This window comes from Mchenga conophoros, linkage group LG2 (assembly GCF_057382185.1).
Source record: "Mchenga conophoros isolate Kocher_MC1m ecotype Shallow Benthic linkage group LG2, M_conophoros_male_GT1.1, whole genome shotgun sequence".
NCBI lineage: Eukaryota > Metazoa > Chordata > Actinopteri > Cichliformes > Cichlidae > Mchenga > Mchenga conophoros.
The window spans coordinates 1,817,460-1,835,452 of NC_140527.1; the positions used below are offsets into that span (position 1 = coordinate 1,817,460).

The 17,993-nt window shown below is 44.8% G+C and overlaps 1 protein-coding gene across 3 annotated transcripts; it reads right to left on the reverse strand.

The window, feature by feature from the left end:
• Positions 1 to 2,795: 2,795 nt before the first annotated feature.
• On the reverse strand, positions 2,796 to 17,166 carry immt (inner membrane protein, mitochondrial (mitofilin)). 3 transcript variants are annotated; one of them, XM_085282419.1, is made up of 15 exons: positions 16,705 to 17,166; positions 15,049 to 15,116; positions 13,669 to 13,855; positions 13,159 to 13,285; positions 11,846 to 11,866; positions 11,477 to 11,569; positions 9,505 to 9,642; positions 9,232 to 9,365; positions 7,821 to 7,924; positions 7,385 to 7,520; positions 6,578 to 6,707; positions 5,342 to 5,565; positions 5,119 to 5,250; positions 4,062 to 4,191; positions 2,796 to 3,802 (listed from the first exon to the last, which is right to left on the reverse strand). In XM_085282419.1, the coding sequence occupies exons 1-15, from the start codon at positions 16,744 to 16,746 to the stop codon at positions 3,195 to 3,197; spliced, it is 2,274 nt and encodes a 757-aa protein (XP_085138545.1). In that variant the 5' UTR covers positions 16,747 to 17,166; the 3' UTR covers positions 2,796 to 3,194. The 3 variants fall into 3 exon arrangements, with proteins under 3 accessions (XP_085138545.1, XP_085138535.1, XP_085138553.1); XM_085282409.1 differs by having other exon boundaries at positions 13,669 to 13,858; positions 16,705 to 17,164; XM_085282427.1 differs by lacking the exon at positions 11,846 to 11,866 and having other exon boundaries at positions 13,669 to 13,858; positions 16,705 to 17,163.
• Positions 17,167 to 17,993: the final 827 nt, after the last annotated feature.

A 17,993-nucleotide genomic window follows, 5' to 3' on the forward strand; every position in this document is an offset into this window, starting at 1 on the left:
AATCAGAACCAACAACTGCACGTGTTAAACTGTGGCCTCCTGAATCCTCCAGGATTCATTCAAACTTTATTTTACTCCAAAATGAAGTCGTGTGTTTTTAATGCTTTTCTAAAAGTCCTTTAATTTTTTATTTTTCTTGAATCGATGGTTGACAGTTCAGCATGGTAACATTATCCTCTCAAACATTCAGAGCTTAAATAAATGAACTGGCTCTTACACGGCAGGTTTTTACACTCAAAGCTCTCTACACAACATCTCTTATTCACCCATTCATACAAACACTTTTTTCTACACAAATCTAACATTCACACTCATTCATCAGAGAGCAGCTGATCTGCAAACTGTAGACCAGAGCAGCAGGGACCAAACCTCCAACCTTCGATCTCCTGAACTACAGCCACCCCCAAGTGTGGCCGAACACTCAGCGCTCCCTGGTATGGGATGTTCTCGTGAAACACTGGCCTCCTACACTGTGTGCACACTTTGGGTTGTTCAAAATGAGTGTTCTTCATCATCTATAAACGATGAAGAAACTTTTATTGGTTTATTGTCTGTGTCAGGACTTTGGTTTATCTTCCTTTTACCTTCAGCTCATTAGTGGCTCAGTGCAAAATGTGGCTACCAGGATATAGAAGCGCATAGGTGTTTGAAACTTTGCTGCCATTTTTAGACATGATGTTTGACAACCTTGTGCTCCAACTCACATGTTGTAGAAGAAACTTCATGACTGTTCTCTGATTTTTCCTCTTAATAAGTCCATTACACTTATTTTCCTTCTCTTTTAAATTTCTGTGGAAGAGAGCCAGAGATTAATAACAAGTGTGATTGAGTGCAGAGAGGTCTATTAGCACATAGTGAGTGAAGAAGAAACACCCAGTGCATCATGGGAATCCCCCGGCAGCCTACGTCTATTACAGCATAACTAAGGGAGGATCCAGGGTCACCTGGTCCAGCCCTAACTATATGCTTTAGCAAAAAGGAAAGTTTGAAGCCTAATCTTGAAAGTAGAGATAGTGTCTGTCTCCTGAATCCAAACTGGAAGCTGGTTCCACAGAAGAGGGGCCTGAAAACTGAAGGCTCTGCCTCCCATTCTACTTTTAAATACTCTAGGAACAACAAGTAGGCCTGCAGAGCGAGAGCCAAGTGCTCTAATAGGGTGATATGGTACTACAAGGTCATTAAGATAAGATGGGGCCTGATTATTTGAGACCTTGTATGTGAGGAGCAGGATTTTGAATTCTGGATTTAACAGGAAGCCAAAACAGGAGAAATCTGCTCTCTCTTTCTAGTCCCTGTCAGGACTCTTGCTGCAGCATTTTGGATCAGCTGAAGGCTTTTCAGGGAGTTTTTAGGACTTCCTGATAATAATGAATCACAGTCGTCCAGCCTGGAAGTAATAAATGCATGAACTAGTTTGTTAGTCATATCATTAGTGACGGACTAAATGTGTGAGTTTAATACTGGAACAACATTCAAAAAGTGAGGGCCGGCTTGACTGCAGTGAAACAGACTCTGTGCCTGTTTCTATAACCCGACAGTATCTGTTTGAGGCCACAGGAGGGTTTGTCTTGGCACAGATTGTTATTAAATCTGATATCATGACGATCACTTTGAGCATTCATTATGTCTTCCTGCACAAAATAGCCACACTAACTGAATATTATAAATCCTGTCTTGGAGAAAAACCACAAGAAAAACCCCCAAAGTGGTGCAGCATTCTGCCAGCACTACACCTCTGGTTGTGTTATAGGCACACAAAGTTTTTCTTTGTAACATTACTATTTGAATACTGTGTAAATGTTTTGAACCACCTTGATTTCTTTAAATGGTATGATCTTTCTTCAGCAAGTCGATGAACTAGCTTTGATGGCAAGCTTTCCTTTAGCTTCAGAGGATGAGAGAAGAAGAGGCAGCTGTGCAGCAAAGACAGAATAACTCCAGCTTTGTGCCTTTTTCATTGTAGCTGAAGTCCGGGACAAACTGCTCCTTTTCACCTCAATAAGAAACGCGTAATATTTTCTCTGAATACCAGACGATTCCATTTTTTCCTGAATCCTTTATCATCTGTAACTGAAAATAGTTGTGGATGATTACTATACCTTTCTAATGTGACGTTGTTGTCCCTGCCTCTCTCTCTCCCTCCCGCTCTGTTCCTGTGCTACTGACTGTAACTACCCCCCTCCCCCCTCTTTAAAACCTCAGAGGACTTTGAGCTCCATTTCTCTGAGTGTGTCTATGTGCACACCCAGGAACTTGAAGCTGGACACTCTTCCCACGCACTTCCTGTTGCTGCAGCTCAGACTTCCTCCTTCCTCCTCCTGAAGTCGAGTGTGGCTTTGTTCTCAAGTTATCATTGAAAAAGCACCGATGGCCAAAAAAAGAAAATTAAACTTTGAAAGGCCGCTGAAATCCTGGAGACATGTTGCTCAAGACCACTTATAAAGTTACTACGAAGGGTTGGCTGCAGCACAGCAGGCAGCGCAGCTCTCCTACTAACCAGAAGGTTGGTGGTTCGACCCCTGCTCCAGTCTACATGCCAAATACACTTGAGCTGTGTGTGGAGAGAGAAAGCACCTATGCAGAAAACTCATGGGAAAGGTGTTTGGAGTGCTCAGGTAGAAACTGCACCACCACAATGAAAGTCTCGCCTTCATTATTAGATGTAAACTCTACCGTGGTGGAGCACAGAGTGTCCATGTGTGGGGACAACACTCGCAGCGATGCAAACGTCTGCATGAGAGCTCTCATTTTAAACCGTAGTCCCTATGACAAGAACAACGAAATGAAATACAGCGTTTTCTTTTTTCCAGGATTTATTTAACATGTGCAGTATTCACAAACATCCAACTGTAATTCGTAGGATGACGGTTCCATAACACACGGGCTGGAGACGAATAGCTGGGCCAAACCTGCAGTCTGAATTGATAAGACTAAGCTAAGAAGTGCATTGAATGTATCATATAAATAAGTGGCCACAGTGAATTAGTGCTTTCAGAGGAATACATTTATGTGGTTCAGGTAACTTAAAAGGAAGAAACCATCTTTCTGTGCTGCAGACTGCCGATGCTTCCCTGCACAAAGGATTCAGGCTGAAGCTCCTCCTGAGCCACTTCCAGCTACACTCGGGAACTTTGATACTTCTTGGAAAAAAAGACTTTTAGCAGATTTTTTCCCTTAACGGTTGCTGTGGCAACCTACGGCGCCTGTGTGGTACCCAAACCCACAGCATTTGCGTAAGCAGACAGCAGATTCACTACCTGCCTAGTTTCCAGTGTGAGTCTGGCTTCAATAAGCCAGTCCTCCACCACTCTCCTGGCCTCTCCTCTCAGCTGGTTCACCAGTTTAGCTGCTAGCTCCAGGTCCCCGTGCTCTAAGCAGTAGCTAGCATATGACAGAAGCTTGAATGGATCTAAATCCTCAGAGCTCAGCTGGCTGGGCGGAGCTTCCTGACTCTTCTCAAACAGCAGTGCAGCTTGAAGGTAGGACAAGAAATACTGATACAAGGAGTTACGAGATTCATCGATGAGAGCGACGCGGCGGGCCAGCGATCGCAAGGAGTTGAAACGGGCACGGAGAGAGGCCTCGCTGTACACGCCTCGCTGCAGGGATTTCTCTGGAAGAGCCGACGCCAGCGCCAAGGCAAAGTCGTTGTCTCGGCAGCTGTCGCGAACAGCCTGAGCGGCGTTCTCCAGAGGCACAGTGGGCACGTCGGCTTCAGCAGTCTTTAGGGAGTAACTGAGAGCCTCCACAGAGAGCCACAGCTGGTGGGCCTTACGAGCCTCGTCCTCTGCTACCACGTGGCCTGTGTTCAAAAGACAAAGAGATTTACATGACCGAGTGGAAAAGAACGTGTCTGTGTGCACGTGGACATCCAGTCCCTTTGCACACCAGAACCTGACTTTTAATATCACAGGAAAAAAATGATCCAACTATTCCAACATTCATCTACACACATCATCATTCCTACATGTGGTACTCCTCTGCAGCACTCCAGATAACAACCTACCCGACTAATCACTCAGTGCTATTTCTTTGCTTTTTTGGATGCGTGTATCTCTTACTGTCTATAGCTTCTTCCACCCCCTTCAGCCTCGCGTAGGCTGTGTTCATGTCCAAAGTGAAGTTGTCGAGCTGTTCCTGGGTCAGCTGACGGTAGCGAGTCTCCTGTTCCAGCATCTTACTGCTCAGTACCTGAACACAACCAAAGCATAGCTCTGAAGGGCTGAAGGATGAAAAGCACACAGCGTGCAACTCGCAGGAACAGAGTACGCTGCTGCAGCCTGACTCGTCTCAGGTGTCTTGGCCACGCCCCCTTTACAGGATATTAGTGGAAAAAAGCTTAAGATATGGCAGAACACAAGCTGTCAGCTTCCCGTATACAGCAGCATGTTTATTTTATCCTACGCTATATCACAGACCTCCAACAAAGCAAAGGCCATCAGAGTAAACACAAAACAGTTTAACACGTTTACTGAAGACAGAAGGTTTGAAAATAAAGAAATGATCCAGAGCAGCATCTTTGCTGCAGATGTCAGTAAGCTGTGGTCATGGTAGTGTTGCAGCATGAAGGAAGTGACCCTTCTTGTAAGTGCCAAGTCCTTTCAAATGCACTTAATGTTTCTAACAGCTCAACAATTATCAGCTGAGCTCAAGGTACAAGAGAAAAGATCAGTTTACTCAGATATGAAGAACGATGCGAGAAACAGGACGTGAGGAGAAACAAAGAGGGTTTTCAACCAAATACATTCATTACAATTCAAATGTGAGGTGAAGCAGAGTTTGGATTCTTTGTATTAATAATAGTTTATGGCAACAATGACACAAAGAGCTGTTTTACTTTGAGACAGTTCAAACATCTTCTTGACTGTTTTTACTTTTAGCATTTTGTGCCACTGTTAACATCTATTAGCAAACTTTCTGTAGGATGTTTGTCAGACAGACAGTGCAAGCTGGTTTTATGGATTAAGTAACTTAACCAAGCAGACCACGTTTTATTCAGTATATATTTTGTGTTTACTCTGGTTGCTTAGACGCTCCAAACCTGGCAACTCAGAGCCACTAGTGTCCTGTAAGTACTCATTTCTGATGTGTAAGCAGACTCTGGGGTAGAGAGATCACCTGCTCAGCCTCAGCTTTCAGCTCGTGCTCCTGGACTTTGAGCACATCTTGGACGTGGTCTGTGTGAGCTGCTGCCTGCCGCCGCAGCTGAGTCCTCATCTCTGCCTCCATCACTTCTCTTAACTCAGCCAGCTGCGTACACACAGAGGAAATCGTAACACGTATTAGATACGCTCACGTTAACTGAAAAACCAGAACAATCTAAAGATATTTTTTCCTGCACCTTCCTCTCCTGGTCCAGCCGGGCATCTTCTTTGACATGTTGCAGGGCAGTGTTGACAGCGTTGTCCAGAGCTTTCTGGTCCTCGAGTTTCTGTTGCTCCAACGCTGCATCAATGTGGATCTTCTCTCTGACCTTCTGCTCAGCCAGCTCTCGGTTCAACTGGTCAATGCGACGATGTGCATGGGCGATCAGAGCGTTGAGGTCGTCTGTGGACAGTTTACCAGCTAACACACAAAAACAAGTTATCATTGAAAACGTACTTCCTGATCAGCACATAGTTTTGAATGTATGAAAGTAACTAAGAGTTACGGTGACATGCAAGAACGTGAGGTTTTGACTGTAAATGCACATTTCAAAAACCCCGTGGATGTTCAGACGGTGGACTTAGAGCCACCAAACGTTAGCTAACAAAAGACGCACAGAGCTTAAACAACATATTAGATTGTGATCCGATTCTATTTGACGTGCCTGTCACGAATGATACAGGTTATACTGATGTTATTAGTACTGAAACACTAATCATGTGTTGCTGTAGCCACAGACACTGAACGTCGCTCTAAAACCTCAACATCAGTATGGAAACCTAAATATTGCTCCTCAGAGGGGAAACGTTGTCACATTCTTTCACTGTACTGTCATCCATGTCAGCAACACAATGAGTGTCCTAATGCATGCTTAATAATCTGGGAAAGTAAATCCCAGACAGCTGATTCTGTTCTTCGGGACATGCCTCGCTCTGTTTATTATCGTACCAGCTGGGAGAGGGTGAAGGCGGCGGCATGAAAGACAGCTTCAGCCACACAAACAACCACATAATAACATGAACTGAGGCTACAGATCACGACTAATAACACTGCGCTGATGTTAGAGACCTGGCTTTATTCATCCATCCCAGACACCAGCTATGGCTAGCAGGCTACACGTAACATCTCTGTGGTTAGAGGCCTGAGGCTGCACGTGCACGTCGACCATCTGGGAGTCGAGCAGGTGCTTAAAGGTACATCTGTCACCGTCTTACAATGCTGTGACTGCAGCCCTTCCACCAACTCTGTGAATCGTACTCATGGCCATTCATCACTACACATGACAGTTTCCATATTAACACTCATGAAACTGACCTCAGGCCCATCGTTAGTCCGATTAGCGACCGATGAAAACACAATGTCCAGCTGAACAAATCGAATCAAACTTTGTGTGTGTAAAGACACGTGTTTGAGTGTGTATGCGTGCTCTTACTGAGCCCTTTCCAGTTGGCCTGGATCTCTGGAGTGAGACTGCTGACTTCCCTTTGAAACTGTCGTTTGGCTTCGTTAACCAGTTCACTGTACTGGGAGACGATCTTAGCCTCTGACTCTGCAGACTGAACCTTTAGTTGGTAACATTTGTTAGCAGAAGAACAGAGAGGTGTGAATAGAAAAGGACGAGTTAATAATCATGACAGTGGTGAAGATAACACAGCCAACACTTTAACTGCACATAGTGCTGGTCACTAGAGTTTAATAGGTCACACCACACACATGCTCACAGGGTGTGGGCAAAATGATAATCATATTTCTGATGACAGAGAAAAGGAAACATTTTATCGACACTCACAGCTTGCAGGCAGCAACATTTGTAAGGAAATGAGGAAAATCAAAGGCATTTTGTATCCTTGTTTTAAAATGAGTGTGTATCTACTGAAACAAGGCGCTGCCAGCAGTGCAAAGTAGTGATACAGTATTATATCCAGTCATATCTCAGCATAGAAGGAGCCTACATAGCGCTCCCATCACATGGACTGGAGCTGCAAATATAGCTGCTGCTGCTGGGTTGAGTCACCTCCTCACAAGTTTTCTTGCCTATTTTACAAAGTACTGTGCTTTGATGCTAAGGTAGCTCTTATGTTTGGTACTGGCCAACAGAGGCTAACGTGCTGCTGTCACTTTCATTCAGTTTACAGCTGAGAGGTGCAAATGTGAACTTGAGCCTCAGAAAGGAAGCAAACAGGTCACTTTAATCTCCTGTAGTCGTCCACAATGCACCAAAAAAGAAAACAAACTTTACCTTCATGACCATTTTGTCCAAGTCCACAACCATGTTATGGAGATTCTCCTCTGCTGCTAAAACCAGCGGGCGAACAGAGGATATCTTCAGCCCTTTGGACTCGTCAATCACTGACCTGAGACTGTCCAAGGACTCGCTGCAAGGAAAGAGATGTGCTGATAAGGAAGACTGCCAAAATAATTGAGTTAGGCAGAGATGTACACGGCACGCTGCACTCATCACAGCCCTGAAAGCTGAGTGATTATTACATCTTTCAGATTAACCTTGTGCCACACTGGTCATCAGAATTAAAGAAACACTTTTACTCCAAGCAGGAGAAATCACAATTTAAAGAAAGAACATTTATGATTTTCAAGCTAAGTGGAAAAGAAAGAATTCTTCTTCACACACATTCAAGTTTGTAATAAGTATGTTTGTGTGTGTGTGTTTGTGTTACTTGGCTTTCGACAGAGCGGCTCTGGCATCGTTCAAAGCCGTGGTTCTATCAGCAAGAGCAGCTTCCAGGTCCTTCCACTGGTTTGACTTCTCCTCAGGAAGAACCTAAGTTTAAGAAGAACTTCGATAAATCTACTGCAAAACAGTGACGCTTCCCATTCAGTGAGCCGTGGCTTAAACATTACTAATACAGCGCTGTGGTGGGTGGACCACACAGGCCACAGCAAGCAATGTATCTGATTAAAAACAAGAGTACGCAGGTCTTCAGTGACAGCGCTGCTGTGAGACGATGCAGACGAGCCCAGTCCAGTGGTCTGCAGGACATGTGGGCTTGAGGCAAAGATGGAGTCCTGCCTCATTCATCAGCCTCGATGGAGCGTTTGCAGGTGTGAGCTGGGGATGTCAAATAGATACATAGAAACATTCATGTGGAATTGAAACATATGGATACTTATTCGCAACAGTATCCATCAGACAGGCAGGCGGACAGCAGCTCCACCCTCACCATCAGCTGTAGTAGCAACACTGAACATTTACTGCCATCAGATTCTGTTTAGCAGTTATTAGAAATGTTTCCCTGACCAGCACACATGTTAGTCATTTAATGTAAGGTAATACTATTACTTTGTTACTCTATTGAAGTAGGTATGTGTACTTTACTTGAGTATTTAATTTTTACTTATACTCCCTACATTTTGAAATAAATATCTGTGCTCTTTAGATTTACCAACAGACTCATCTATAGTTTATACTCCGAGGTTAGCGGACAGGAGGCGTGCAGGTATCTGTGCTACAGAAAAGGAAGCATGAAGTGTGCAAGTGGTCCCTGCATTAGTGGTTAGATCTGTCCCGACAAGAGTTACACAGAAACCAAACAGACTAAACCAGAGCTGTGAAACACTAAAGAGCTGTGCCCAGAGATTCTACTGTACTCTACTGAAAACAATCTGAACTGAACATCACAGGCTTCCTTCAGCCACACCAGCACACCGTCACTCTCCCTCCAGCCTGCGGCCTTTGGCTCAGATTCAGTCCATCACAGACGGTCCATTTACAAAAGTACTGGACGCTCCCCCTCAGCCCCCAGCAGACTGACCTACTGTATGAAAACCCCGGGGGACTTCCTTCTCGAGTCAACTCATTCACCACAGAACACTGGACTAAGTTCAAGGACTCAAACTCGTCCCAGGTTTTTAGTAGATGGACCGACAGTGTCCAACGTCGCCTTCAAGCTGAGGGGTAAAAAAGGCCCTAAAGGGCACGGTGGCCTGTTTTGGTTTTCCAAAAGTACAATCACTGATTTGTACTTCATGTTACATTTGGAGTACCAGCTGAGCACAGTCCCCATTTGCTGGGGGTATTAAAACATAAAAGTTGGCACATGCCTTCCTTATGAAGTGCTTGCTGTTTACCTCTGCTTCCATAGCCTCCTTCAGTTTGTCTGTGTGCTGCATGATAGCCTGCAGGGCTGCTTCTTGCGCTCCTATGGCCTGCAGAGTAGCTTTGGCCGAGCTCGCCAGCGAGTCTTCAAGACTGGCTGATACCGCTGCAAAGCAATCACACAGGAAGACATTTACTGTCTATAAAATGACACGTCATTATTCAAGTGGTCAGTATGCAACGACGTCACTCTTTGTGTGTGTGTGTGTGTGTGTGTGTGTGTGTGTGTGTGTGTGTCATCCTACATGCTGAAATATCCTGTTCCTCCTGCTCTTGTTGAGCAAGTCTAGCAGCCACTTCTTCTACTGGACGCTCTTTCATTGGTTCTGTGGGTGCAGGATGGACCGCTGTCGCCTCCTTGTGTTCATGGCACTCATTGCACTCTTCGAGAGAAAACACAAACACAGACCTAAAACAACCCCAGTAATCCTCGAGACTGCTGGACTTTCAGCCATGAAAGAACATGAAGTGCTATTATTGTATGCTCACAACACGAATGAAGTTTTTGCAAAACCTTTGCAAATGTAGATGCCTCAGTGACACTGCATGTTAAAAACATTTCAACTTTGGTGCAGATTTGCTTCTTGCTTCATATTCTGTCTCCGGCATTAAATGAAAACTACCGTAACTACTTACTCAACCTGAGCTATTGCACAAGTTAACTAGTCTCCATCCATGTTTCACACAACATGGAGAACTCATGGAGACCAGCAGGTTTGATGCACAATCAAACCTTCTTGCTGTGAGGTGCAAATGCTAATCACTACCATCATCCTGACCAACATAATAATCATGTGTGCTGCATTTTAAAATGACTATTATTTTGTTTGTTTCAACGTTATGAATTTAATCGTGAACGTCTACAGATCCACAACAGAAAGCGTCCTCTATTGTGGAAGCTTGTAAGCTGTAAACAGCATTGGTCCTAGCACTGAACCCTGTGGAACTCCATAATTAACCTCAGTGTGTGAAGAGGACTCTCCATTTACATGCACAAACTGGAGTCTATTAGATAGATATGATACAAACCACTGCAGCACAGTATCTGTAATACCTACAGCATGTTCTAATCGCTCTAATAGGATATTATGGTCGACAGTATCGAACGCTGCACTGAGGTCTAGCAGGACAAGCACAGAGATGAGTCCACTGTCAGAGGCCATAAGAAGATCATTTGTAACCTTCACTAAAGCTGTTTCTGTGCTGTGATGAGCTCTGAAACCTGACTGAAACTCTTCAAATAAACCTCTGCAGATGATCTGTTAGCTGTTTGACAACTACTCTTTCAAGGATGTTTGATATAAAGGAAGGTTGGAGATTGGCCTATAATTAGCTAAGACTGCTGGGTCTAGAGATGCTTTTTGAGTAAAGGTTTAACTACAGCCAGCTTGAAGGCCTGTGGTACATAGCCGATCATTAGAGATAGGTTGATCATATTTAAGATCGAAGCATTAATTAATGGCAGGACTTCTTTGAGCAGTTTTGTAGGAATGGGGTCTAAAAGACACGTTGATGGTTTGGAGGAAGTAATTATTGAAGTTAACTCAGAAAGTGTTTGAGAATTATACCACGGAGTCAGGTACTTCTGATTAGAGACCTTAGTTTTCACAGGAGCTACAGTATCCAGAGTCGTACGCAGTGAGGAGGTGAAATTATTAACAAGATGATCGACCTCTGGAGCAGCGTTCAGATAGCTGCTCTGTGTTGGTACAGGGCACTGAGGATGATAACAGTGGGTGGATTATATTCTTAAACGTAGTTGCTGCACTTTCAGAAAGACGTCTACTGTGATGAAGTTACAGGTTACATGTATTACGAGAGTCGTTATTACTAAAGGAAGCCGACTAACTGAACATCTGAGCAGGAAAGTGCAGGAGAGAACGGTCGGTCGACTAGACTCTGCATAAAGCACGTAAAGATAACATATCAATATTTAATTCAATTGGCTAAAACACTGCTGTGCTTGTAACAGGAACAGGAAGTGGTACTCTACTGCACAGAGCGCCAACACCAAGTCAGAGCTCCACCCAAAGGAGAGGATTTAATCGTATATACCATGTGCCCACTGTGGATTTGTCTGTGGTTTAGATACTGGCTCTTCTAAGCTGCCGCCCAGAATTTTGCTTTGTGCTGCATAATGACAATAAAGAAGGACAGCAGAGCGTGCAGTGGTTAGCACTGTAGCCTCACAGCAAGGTCCTGTTTCAGTGATGATACCTTTGACTGCTGGTGCCTCTGTGTCACATGGAGCAGGGACTGATGGGACCTCACCGATGGCTGAGATGATATGAGTCGCCTCTGCTGAGGCCTCTAAATGGGACACAAATACAGAAGGCAAGAGCCGCTCAGGAGCTTCCATGTGTGTCACCACGCGCAAAGCCACTCATACACATAGTAAAGACCATCCATCTACTGGTTTCATCATCACTTCAGCTACAGTGAGGTAGTATTTATGGCAGCATAATGGCTTTAAAGCTATCAAAGATACAATGGCTGCTACAAACTAAGAAGCCTAATAGCAGTGCAAAATGAAATTTCACACGGGAGCAGAGCAACAACAGGAGAGTATAGGAGAAGACAGCTTACCCTGAGAGGCTTCTGCTGGGGCTAAACAACAGAGCGCACATTTACAAACATCTCAAAGAAGAACGGGTGGAGCTAGCAGCTAACAGAGCACACCGCCCCCCCAGAGTGGAGAGTTTGCATCAGCAGATATTAAACGTTGGCTTGTCCCAGAGACATTTACAAGTGAGGCTGATTTGAATGAACTTGAATTAAAATAATATTAACTTCATAATGTAAATAATGATATTACGGCACTGTCGAGATGGCTGATGATCAGGCTGACTCTGGTGAACACTTTCATGAAACAACTGCATCCTTTGAACACCATCACAGTGGATTTTAAATCAAACTGAAAATCCTTCCAAGTCCATCGCTGCCTTTAATGTAGAATCCACGGACGTCACAAAACGCCACCTTTGGTTTTGCAACTGAAAGCGTGCTCTACAAGAGTCAGGTGACCAACTTTATACTATCACAGATTCCTGGTGCCATTTCAATCAGCAGTTACAATGTCAGCAAAAATAGTGACCTCGTACAGCACATTCCTTTACATGCATTATGAGGTGTCGCTAGATTTTCTTGCACGCTCAGTCGTCCAGGTAAAGAAATGTGGACGCAGCATCTTCAGCGTGTTAAAGTGGGTAAAATGCTCTCCCACTACGTTTTGACAGTCTACCTCTTCCAGGGTGTTCTTGAATTTGCTAAATGTTGCACAGGGTGTCCCCTAACCAAGGAAGGACTTTTGCGATTACCCACTTTAATCCCTCTGTCCTACAGGCTTCTCAGTGTCGCTGAGGTCGCAAGTGCATTTCTTCTTTTAAAGAATTTACCAGATTACTGACTCGGCCTCTCCTACGGTTGTTGCCAGCTCTCTCATACATCTGTTGGGTTTTCAGCGTAACGCTGGCCTCACTCACTGTACCAACATCACTTTGGAGCGCTTACTGCAAATTCCAGAAAAACAAACCAAACACAAGTCCAACTTTATCTGTTTCATTTGTAATGGAGTCCTTACAAACTTTGTCTCTGAAAGTGGTTTATTAGATATACAAGTGTCTATAATGAATAACTCAATAATCCAATACTAGTGTTAGAATCCTTGAAATGAAGCTGCGCTGGAATCACATCTTGGCTGAGTTCAAACCCACTGTGGTGGTGTACAAACACAACAGCCCCTTACTGTCACTGCACAGATGCAATGAAACTGTGGGCGCTCCACCCGACTACTGTGAACGAACTATAACAAAACGGAAATAGAAATAAAGCTGATAGAATCAGAGCACATGATAAAAGGCAGATGGCAACATGAAGCCATGAGTTATAATGACACTTACCCTCTAGGCTCTGTGCAGGCTGACTGGGGGCGGGGCTGGAGTCTTTGACCGGACCCTCGGCTCCCTCCTTCTTCGCCGACTTCTTCGCTTGTTTTTCTATCATAGAGGGCGGCTGGGCCAACTCCACCTTAACAGCAACCATTTAAATCGAAGCATACGTTATTACAGTGTGGTTCTAAAAACGTGGTTATTCTTTCTATACAAATATTTAGATTGTATTGTGTGGAAGTTTATTAGCTGATATCACCAATTCTGAGTCGAATTTTAACAGACACACACTGGAAAGGTGGAGGTATGGGGGTGGAGGTATGGGGCTTCAATGCAGTCTGATCATTTGAAAAGCCATTGTAACGTACAGTGAATCCTCCTTAAACCATCAGAGACCAGACACTCACACATGGAGAGCCAGTAAAAGAAAAAATGCTCGACTTCAATTCTTCTGAACTGACGGTGAAACACAAACAAACTTTGTGTCCTGTAACTATGACTAGGATGAGCTGAGCACCGTACCCGTTTCTTTATGGGGAGGCCAGGATCTTGGACAGCGGGTCCCAAAGCCAAACCCAGCAGCCAGTCTGAGTACGGGACGTTCTTCTCAACCGCTGCTCTGAACTTATGGTCCCATTTGGCGTAGAGTACGGTCCCTCCAATGCCACCACTTACTGTCAGCAAGCCGGCAACAACCACTTTGGAAGCACTACTGAAATGAAAAAGGACAAGCAGACATGAATGAATGGACAGTCTCGCTAACAGCCTTTGCACTCTGTGTGTATCCTAGTTCAGCCGACTTGCATATAGTGATCTCAGGAGGAAAGCGATGCTGTAGAAGCGGCACGCTCTTCACTACGATAGCACTGAAGATCTTCTCTTGAGGATGAGAGATCCGTGTTTTGAAACGACAGGGAGCAGTCGCATGTAAACATGGAGCCAGAGCGCAGCGGCCAGCGGGACACAGATTTTGGTGGCAGGCACAGCACATGTCGCATCCATGTGAGAGGCCCTTAAGAAGACAGCTGAAGCCCATGTGCTAGTCCTAAACAATTCATTAGTGTACTGTGTGTGTTGGTGTGTGAATGGGCTCATTGAGTCAGCACGGAGAAGATCTTGGAGAACGCACGGCTGCCGTGAACACTCAGAACAAGAGCTCTGAGTGAAAAACTGGATTACATCTGGAGGGGCTCGCTCGAACAACACCTTTGAGCGCAAATTGGATCACATCTTGGGGAAGTGCACTGCGGTCGGAGGTCTCAGAACCTGCTCTTTGCGCAAAAAGAACGACAACATCACGAACGTAAGTTTGATAACATCGTAGAAAGCTCGCGGCTCTCCAACGGGAGATTGAGAGACCAGTGTTGGACTGTAGAACTGCTTTGAAATTCATATGAGCTGTTCGCACTAAAGTAAAAAGCACCATCACTTCATGCGGAGACCCCTTCGGCGCCAGCTGCAGCCTCAAGGCTGGAGCTGAACAACACACCCTGATAACGACTGTGTTTAGACTGTTCCCCCCATTCCATGCAAGGCCACCTGGGTTGGCTGGATGCGCTGCCTACGCCGGCTCTCTCTTACCCTTTACCCGCCCCTGTTGCTTGTCTTGTGTTTCTATGGTGTATTGATAGTCATGTGCTTTTGTGCTGAGGTGTTTTTTCTGTTATCAAACTGTTCTCCCACTAGGAGCTCAGTCTGAGTGGAGTTTTTTTCTCCTCCTCTCACCTCATGTTATGTATTTTCGTTGTTTTTTTCCTATCAGCCTACCTTCTGACATGTCTGCCCAATGTGATGTTTGTGTAAAGTTGGTCAGAAGGTTCCTTTGTAAGTGCGCATGCGCCATTAGCGTGCTGCCTGCTGTAACCCTAATTTCCTTCGGGATTAATAAAGTATTCTGATTACCTGCTCTCTCCTGCTGTGTAGTGCCGACACTGCTGCAGACTGGTAAGAGGGATTCTCCTGTAGTTCTTCTGGAAAGTGGTGAGGAAAGCGTGGCAGTGAAAAGAAATCCATGTCACACAGATCCAGAACGGGCACACATTCACAGCAAGCACAGAGCAACAAATTTCAGTGCAAGCAACAGACTACACAATGTTTTCCTTATCGTCATATAAAAAATTGGGGAATTAGGTGCAGAGATGCTGTTCATAAGGTAAAAACAGACTTTGTGCAATTCTAACAAGCCTGAAAATCAGTACTTTGTCTGAACACCTTTACTCTTCAAAACAGCCTGAGCACTCTGAGCCATGCTTTCTTGTAATTACATTAAATAGCCTTCAGAAACAGAGGTTTCATTCTCTGTCAGGACGGTGCCACACTGCTTGGATGGACACGGGTTAGTTTCAGGACAGCTTCATCAATTGAATTTTTCAGTGGGAAGGTGGCAGTCAAGAAACCACTGATTTAGAGGAGAAACAGACAGGGGTGGGTGTGCCAACATAAACAAGGACTGGACTGAAAGAGCGCAGAGCGCAGTCCCAGGAACAGCTAAGATACTGCGCAGAGCAGCCGAGCTGGAAGGGTAGACCGCCCGCAGAGGCGCAGTGCTATACCGACAGGTCGATCACAACCAGCTAATCAGCATTTGATGATTTTAAATTTCATGATATTCACGTCACACACGAGCTTGCCCATTAACTGTAGCGTAAGTAATATATGGGTTTTAGTAATAAGTAAGTAATAAGTTTAGCACAGTTTTTCACTTGCTGTTAAATCATAAAAATAATTCATTTGTCGTCATTAAATCTAAACAACAATAAGCAAAACTGTTGATTTACCATTTAAAACAGATCAGCAAATGAAGTACAAAGCATGATTTCTGAGCAGTAAACTGCATTCTTATTTTGTAAATACAGATTCAGGTACATGGCGAACACATCCAAGCTGAGTCCGGCAGAGACGAACATGTTTCCGTGTCCGGTGGAAAGAAGAGCCGAGGTGCAACAGTGTGATGCTGTAGCCCAGGGATGTCGAACTTATTCCGGCCCACTTTAACAGGTGAGAGCCACCTTTCTGTCACTGTACAGAAGTCTGGCTGCACACTTAATCCCAGAAACAGAACATAAAGTTTTCGAGAACGCACATCATGCGTTAGTATTTGTGGATTTTACGAAGACAACCTGCAGCGTTTGTTCTGATTCATTATAAATACCACGTCTACGTGCAAACGCGTTTAAAGGCTAGTGCCGCTAGTAGCATAAAATACTGCTCCGGTTAGCTGGTATCAAACCTGTGGCCGATAAAAGGTCAAACAGACAAGTTTTGGTTTTTGCCATGATGACCTCTCCGCTCAAACTTAGCCAAACTCGTTAGCTTGGTTATGCTTAAAACGCCATTATCCATCTGTCACCGGAAGAAACCCGGCTAACGTTAGCATGCTGCGCTGTTCTGACAGCGTCCACAACCAATTGCATGGCATCAAATACAGCGCTCGACAGCACCGAAGAGTTAACAGCCCGAACTAGTAAATTCACTGTGGCACCTTGAAGCAGGCTCTGGGTCACTGAATGACAACACGCTAACGTTAGCCCGCGGCTGCGGAGCAGGCAGCAGGCTTACCCGGGCGGTAGCATTAGCCCCTCTCAGACACGCTCTCAGCATGGTCTTCTCCTGCTTTGGTTTCTGAGTTCGTAAATTAATTGACCTGCACAGAAACAGATAAATTCTTTGCTGCTCTTCTTCGTCTTCTCGCGCACTCTTCTTCTCCTCAGTACTTTGCGTGGATTAAACGTTTGCGTGCACAACAGCGCCCCCTTATGTTGTTCCCGTCATTCTTCCATCTTTTTTGATGTCCCACACATAGATTTATAAGAGCACACAAATCAGTTTGTCCACCTTCGTCCAAGCCTCGATCGAAGACATAAGTCAGACAGATGATCCTTATTTCCCCAGCGCTCCTAAACTAAGCTAAACAGATTCTCACCAGGGCCCTGTTTCAGGAAGCCGGTTTAGAAAACTCAGAGTGAAAAATGATACGCAGGGTTGAGTAATCCCGAACTGTCCAACTCGGAATATTCCGTTTCAGAAAGGCTGATAACAATTAGTTCAGTCAACGCGGAGTTGCTTTAACCCCAAGTGAAGCGCGCGGACGAGGATACATAAAGCCCTGATAAGTGGAGCACAGATTAAGCGAGTCACCATGGAGACGGAGGGAAAGAAGGCGCGGTCAATGTATTTTACAGCGCTTGAGGCCGAAATTCTGATGGCAGCATATGCCGATAACACGCAAATTCCGCGGAAAAAAGTAACACAGCCACAGCTGCGAAAGACAGGGAGCATGCATGGCAAAACATAGCCGACAGAGTCAATGCGTGAGTGTTAATATAAACATCGATCTAGGGATTTCCACCCATTTAACACGTTATTTTATCATATGTTATTTTATTTGTTATTTTATACATTTTATTTTGTGACGTGATGTGAGCGCAGGTGCAACCCAACAGGCCCCAAACGTTCCTGGCAGCAAGTAAAAATGAAATATAAAAATATAGTCCAAACAGGTAAGGTGTAATTGTATTATGAGCCATAGTGCTTGGTCTGTTTGTCCCATGTAAATCAATTGCAGTTAGAGGCTACATTAATTTTCTTTCTGTAAGCACTTATTGAAATTATCTGAGCACATTACAAGTACATATTTGCTTACTCTGTAAGCTCAAATGTGGCCCGTTATAGCCAACAGAAAAAAAGCGGAGGCCCGAAAAACAGGTGGGGGTCCTCCACCACCACCACTCACAGAGGCTGAGCAGTTGGCCCTCAGCCAAAACAGTGGGCGCCCTGTGGCCGAAGGCATCTCTGCGGGGACATCCTCTGAGTCAATAACCCCGCAAGACACAAGTGCCTACATAAGG